The sequence below is a fragment of the Brassica oleracea genome, chromosome C5 (genome assembly GCF_000695525.1).
Source record: "Brassica oleracea var. oleracea cultivar TO1000 chromosome C5, BOL, whole genome shotgun sequence".
Lineage (NCBI taxonomy): Eukaryota > Viridiplantae > Streptophyta > Magnoliopsida > Brassicales > Brassicaceae > Brassica > Brassica oleracea.
This window is the reverse complement of record NC_027752.1, coordinates 36,707,733-36,713,825: the sequence shown is the minus strand read 5'-3', so window position 1 is coordinate 36,713,825 and position 6,093 is coordinate 36,707,733. Positions and strand designations below refer to the sequence as shown.

The window sequence follows — 6,093 nt, the reverse complement described above, 5'->3', positions numbered from 1 at the left end:
GACTTCTCAAGGGCTTAGAGACTAGAATTAGACGGCTAGAACTAGGGTTTATTCAAAGATCATTGTAACCTCTTTTGTTCTTGTTTGTCTGATCAATAACACGTCTCTTCAAGCCCATATTCTCATTATTCTCTCAAATCCTTACGAAATACATACAAACTCATCCGGTTTACCAGCTTGTCCATTGTTCCGTGGTACTCTAAAAGAGCCTACACAAAAATCCCCTAACATCTTCCATGGTTTTGCACTGGTATTTGGTTAGCTCTTTGTAGAGGTCTCCGTCGGGGAGCAGACCTCTCTTGAAGGCAGAGATAGCAGTGGGGATACTACATTCGGGGATATCCATCTTTTCTTGATTGAAGCGGGCTATGTAGCCTCTTAGGGGTTCTGCTCGATGCTGGAGCATTTCGTAGAGGCTGTCGGAGGTTTTCTCTAGGTCCCTGCTGCTGGCGAATTGCTCCACGAACTTATCACTGAGAACTGCGAAGGAGGCTATGGACCTCGATGGTAAGTTGATATACCACTGCAGAGCAGGTCCGGTCAGAGTAGAGTCGAAACTTTTGCACATGGTAGCTTCGCGTGACCCTTTTGGAAGTATCCTCTGTCATCCGGATCAGTGGTGCCGTTATATGCCTTTATGCTGGGGAAAGAGAACTTCCTGGGCATCTCGATCAAGGTGATCTCATCTGTGAAGGGAGTGTCGGCGTAGGAATCGGGGTTGCTCTTCCGTATGAGGGGAGCTACCCCTGAGAGTCTCTCCACTATGGATTGCATGGCGTCGAGCCTATTGGAGAACATCTGGTGAAAATGAGCGATCGTAGGAGACTCCCTCTTCCTGCTCCGTCTAATGCTTCCTTATCTGGCTCGGGCTCCGAGTCACTGTCCTCCCCGTCATAAGTCTGAGCGTCCTTGGCCTTTTCTCGCGCAAATGCTTCTCCTCCTGGTGCCACAGTCAGGAGACTCGCGCCTACCCCGGAGTTAGGTGTTTCCAGAGGCGGCATAGGGCGAACCTGAGTCCGGAATCGACGCTTCTTGTGGCTCGCTACGTTAAGGGCTTGGTTCTCATCCCAGAGGGTAAGATTCTCCGATTCGAGCTGGCTGAGCTTCTCGGCGCTCTGAAACTCCAAGGACAGCTCGGGATTGGTCTGTTCCCGAGCTCTATGTAACCCGGTTGCTTAACCTTGGGGGTCATCGATTTGTCTTTGGAGTTCAGCCTCTCTCTGAGTTGCTTCGGGTAGCTCGTCATGCTCATCCACCGCCATTATCACGTAGTTTAGATTACTCCCCACCTTCTAGCACCAAACTGTTAGGGGATTTTTGTGTAGGATATTTGTGAGTACCACGGAACGATGACAAGGCTGGTATTTGTATTGATTTTGAGAGATACTATAGAGATAAAGACTTGAAGAGACGTTTTATTGAGTATTCAATCGAGAATTACAATGATTTGAGTAAGAACCCTAATTCTAGCCGTCTAGCCCTAGTCTCTAAGCCTTGAAGTGTCGATCCCTTGCTTCAGGGTCTAGGATCCCCTTATATAGTCTTCCTAAGGCGGGCCTTAGTCGGTTGGAGTAGGTTAAACTCTTCCATATTCAGAAATATGGAAGGCTCTCCTTATCGGAAGTTTTCCATTTCCCGGAGAAAGGGGAGCGATCCTGAGACCCAACCCGGAAAACTCCATAGCAGGGAATTGTGGTTCCTTCCAGCGGGGATCATGGGAACCGGGGTTCCTTCCAACAGAGATACAGAGGACGGTGTCCTGCCTGGGGTCTGGAGGAATTCGATACCTGAGTATTTTTCCCCAACACCAGGTGCTTCTCTTCGCGGCTGCATGGCTTATGCCGCTGATTTCCGAACCGCCCGAGATTACGTGGATCACTCGGTCCTGTCGTGGTGGCGAGATGGGAGCAGCTTCACTGGGCTTACCCATTGTCTCCTTGCTTAGATGGCTCTTGGCCTTCTCAGAAAGGAACTCCCTGAGGTGCCCTTGCCTAAGCAGCTTGTTGACCTCGATTTTTAGTGCGACGCAGTCCTCCGTTTTGTGACTGTGGTGTCGGTGGAAGTCCCACCAGAAGCCAGGGTTCCGGAAAGAGTCGGGGGTTTTCATCTTCTGAGGCCACTTGACCTGCTGGCCCATCTGCCTCAGAACATTGATAAGTTCCGGCCTTGAGACGGAGAGGTGAGAGATGTCTGGCCACGTGGACACAGCTATCCCTTCTGCCTTCTCGATTGGCCGGTTCTGGTATCTGTTCTGGTTTTGATTCCCGGAGTCCCTAGTGGATCTTTGAGAGGGTTTCTCGTCTCGCTCGGTTTGGTCTGGTCTGATCGTCTTCGGATCTTGCTTCTGTTGTGCCTTGGCACAGCTGGCGACGTCTTCCTCCCATTTGACCTGCACTCAGGGTCGAGACAGAACGTCTTCCATGGTTTTGCACTGGTATTTGGTCAGCTCCTTATAGTGGTCACTGTCGGGGAGCAGACCTCTCTTGACAGCAAAGATACCAGTGGGGATACTGCATTCGGGGATAGCCACCATTTCTTGATTGAAGCGGGCTATGTAGCCTCTCAGGGGTTCCGCTCGGTGCTGGAGGATTTCGTAGAGGCTGTCAGAGGTTTTCCCAAGATCCATGCTGCTGGCGAAATGCTCCACGGACTTGTCGCTGAGAACTGCGAAGGAGGCTATGGACCTGGAGGGTAAGTTGATATACCTTTGCAGAGCAGGTCCGGTCAGAGTAGAGCCGAAACCTTTGCACATGGTAGCTTTGCGTGACCCTTCTGGGAGTGCTACGGTGAGCATCCTCTGTCTGTATTGGGCGACGTGGTCGTCCGGATTAGTGGTGCCGTCATACGCCTTTACACTGGGGAAAGAGAACTTCATGGGCATCTCAATCAAGGTGATCTCTTCTGTGAAGGGAGTATCAGCGTAGGAATCGGGGTTGTTCTTCCGTATGGGGCGAACCACCCCTGGAAGTCTCTCCACCATGGATTGCATGGCGTCAAGCCTATCGGAGAACATCTGGTGAAGGTGAGCGATCATAGGAGACTCCACTCCTGCTGCTCCGTCTGATATTTCCTTATCAGGCTCGGGCTCCGAGTCGCTGTCCTCCCCGTCATAGGTCTGAGCGTCCTTGGCCTTTTCTCGCATAGAAGCTTCTCCTCCTGGTGCCGCAGACGGGAGACTCGTGCCTATCCCGGAGTTAGGTGTTTCCATAAGCGGCATAGGGCGAACCTGGATTCAGAATTGACGCTTCTTGTTACTCGCTACGTTAAGGGATTTGTTCTCATCCCGGAGGGTAAGATTCTGCGACTCGAGCTGGCTGAGCTTCTCGGCGCTCTGCTCCAGTTGCTTGGAGTGTTCGTTGAGTTTTTCCTTCAGGATCTGAAACTCCGAGGACAACTCGGGATTGGTCTCTTCCTGAGCTCTATGTAACCTGGTTACTTGACCTTGCAGGTCATCGATTTGTCTTTGGAGTTTAGTCTATTTGTGGGTAGCTTCAGGTAGCTCGTCATGCTCATCCACCGCAATTATCACGTAGTTTAGATTACTCCCCTCCTTCTAGCGCCAAACTGTTAAGGGATTTTTGTGTAGGATCTTTGTGAGTACCACGGAACGATGGACAAGGCTGGTATTTGTATTGATTTTGAGAGATACTATAGAGATAAAGACTTGAAGAGACGTTTTATTGAGTAGACAAACTAGAATTACAATGAATTGAGTAAGAACCCTAATTCTAGCCGTCTAGCCCTAGTCTCTAGGCCTTGAAGTGTCGATGTCTTGCTTTAGGATTTAGGTTCCCCTTATATAGTCTTCCTATGGCGGGACTTAGTCGGTTGTAGTAGGTTAAACTCTTCCATATTCAGAAATATGGAAGGTTCTCCTTATCGAAAGTTTTCCATTTCCCAGGGGAAGGGTCTATCCTGAGACCGAACCCTGAAAACTCTATAGCGGGAAACCAGGGCACCTTCTAGCGGGGATCCTGGGAACCGGGGTTCCTTCCAGCGGGGATCCAGAGGCCGTTGTCTTGCCTGGGGTCTGGAGGAATTCGATACCTGAGTCGGAGTTAGACCTGAGGAAGTCTATCAGTCTTCTTCTCAATCCTTTGGTTAGCTTGGAGCCGATCTATAGATGTCGGGTCTGGTCTCTTTCGGTTAACGGCACCTCGTCGATTTCCTCAACCACTGGTTCCTCAGTGTGACGAGCCGGAGGTTTTCTCTGTAATTGCTATAAGACCTTGGTCTTTCCCTTCAGAGTGGTCTGATAGCAGGAGCGGGTATATTCTTGATCCCCTCTGATCGCCTTTATGCCCCAGGGTGTAAGAAACTTCACCATTTGGTGAAGAGTCGAGGGGACGGCCCCTATTCCGTGGATCCAGGGCCGTCCTAGGATCATGTTGCAGGATGAATCGCAATCAACCACGATGAATTTGGTTGACATGTTGACTCCTTCGCCATATTCGGGGAGGGTTACCTCCCCAACGGTTTGCTTGACTTCCCCGCTGAAACCTTATACGGCGAAGGTTACCTCCCCAACGGTTTGCTTGACTTCCCCGCTGAAACCTATAAGGGGGGTTATCCTCCGAGTTAGAGCGCCTTCCTCCAGCCCCAGATCCTTGTATGCGGCATGGAAGATGATTTTGCCTGAGCTTCCATTATCTACCAGTATCCTTTCTACCAGGCAGTTCGCTACAGTGAGCGAGATAACCAGGGCGTCGTGGTGAGGAGTGAGGACTTTCTCCTGCTCCTTGGCCGTGAAACTTATTTTGTCTGTTCCTAGGAGCGGCGTTTTGGCTTGGCTGCCTCTAGGCCGTGCTTGGCGTTCAAGGTCCTTTTCTTCGCGGCTGCATGGCTTATCCCGCTGATTTCTGCACCGCCCAAAAAGACGTGGCTCACTCGGTCTTGTCGCGGTGGCTGTGGGAACTGGAATTCACACCGTCAAGATTTGTTAATCGGAGGAAAGCCAAGCTATCCCGACCTTCCCTGAAGGTCCCGGTTATCTGCTAGGCCACGCACAACACAATCAATATGAAAGAGTCGAAAGTGCTAAATCGTAAAAGAGCGAAAAGAGAACAAAGACGTCTTATTTCCGAATTCGCGTTTGAGCGTGAACAACAGGTAAGATCCTAGGCCACGAGAGCTGTCGGTACGTTCGCTAGTCTAGCCACCTAAGTTCTAACCTAGTCGAGTCGAAGCTCGATAGTAAAAACTTAAAAAATCCTGAAATTGCTCTAAGTATTAAGTTTGCTCCCTAAAGCCCCTCCTGCTCCTCGCCTTAAGCCCTCCTTATATACTCTCTCTAGGTCGGTTTATGCCTTTTCCTGGGGCGGATTCGTCGCGAGATGGGATTTTCCATTTTTCGTCACCCTTCATGATTATCTTCGGAAACTTGACATTTATCTTTTCCTGCGAAATAAAAAATTGACCGTCATATCAGCCATGGGCACAATCCTGTTCTAAATTCGTAAGTGGGCCGTTTATCCGCGGTTCAGGCAAATAAAAAGTAGACCGTCATAGCAGCCTTGGCCTCAATTCTGTTCTAAAATCGTAAGTGGGCCGTTTAGCCGCGGTTCAGGCTCCTTTTGGGCCGTTTTGGGACTTGGACGTTTTTACGATTTTTCCTAAGAAACAGCTTTGGCTTTTCCGAAAGGAGTCCAATTCCCCGTATAGTTAAGGCAACTGGTGTTCAAGCTAACCATATCCGTTTTATACGGCAGGCAGGAATCCGTTTCGACGACCAAGTTTTTTATAACTTTTCCCGAAGTCTTTCTTTGATAATCCTAAGCAAGACGAGACATGGGTATTGCGTGCAAGGGCCTGAGGATTGTGTTACGGGAACTTAGACGAGGATGCACGGTATCGGGACAGGAAGTCGGTCTCGCCCTTCGGCGAGGTGACCTCGGCGCGGGTCGTCCTCGCCCATGGGCGAGGTGACCTTTGTGCGGATCTTTCTTGCCCATGGGTGAGGTGACCTCGGTGCGGGCAGTCCTCGCCCATGGGCGAGGTGACCTCGGTGCAGGTTCTTCTCGCCCATGGGCGAGGTGACCTCGGTGCGGATCGTCCTCGCCCATGGGCGAGGTGACCTTGGTGCGGGCCGTCCTC

General features: G+C 50.6%; 1 protein-coding gene across 1 annotated transcript; it reads right to left on the bottom strand.

Annotated features, from left to right (window-relative positions):
- Positions 1–4,501: 4,501 nt before the first annotated feature.
- LOC106292198 lies at positions 4,502–5,364 on the bottom strand. Its single transcript, XM_013727813.1, has 2 exons — positions 5,307–5,364; positions 4,502–4,914 (listed from the first exon to the last, which is right to left on the bottom strand). The coding sequence occupies exons 1-2, from the start codon at positions 5,362–5,364 to the stop codon at positions 4,502–4,504; spliced, it is 471 nt and encodes a 156-aa protein (XP_013583267.1).
- Positions 5,365–6,093: the final 729 nt, after the last annotated feature.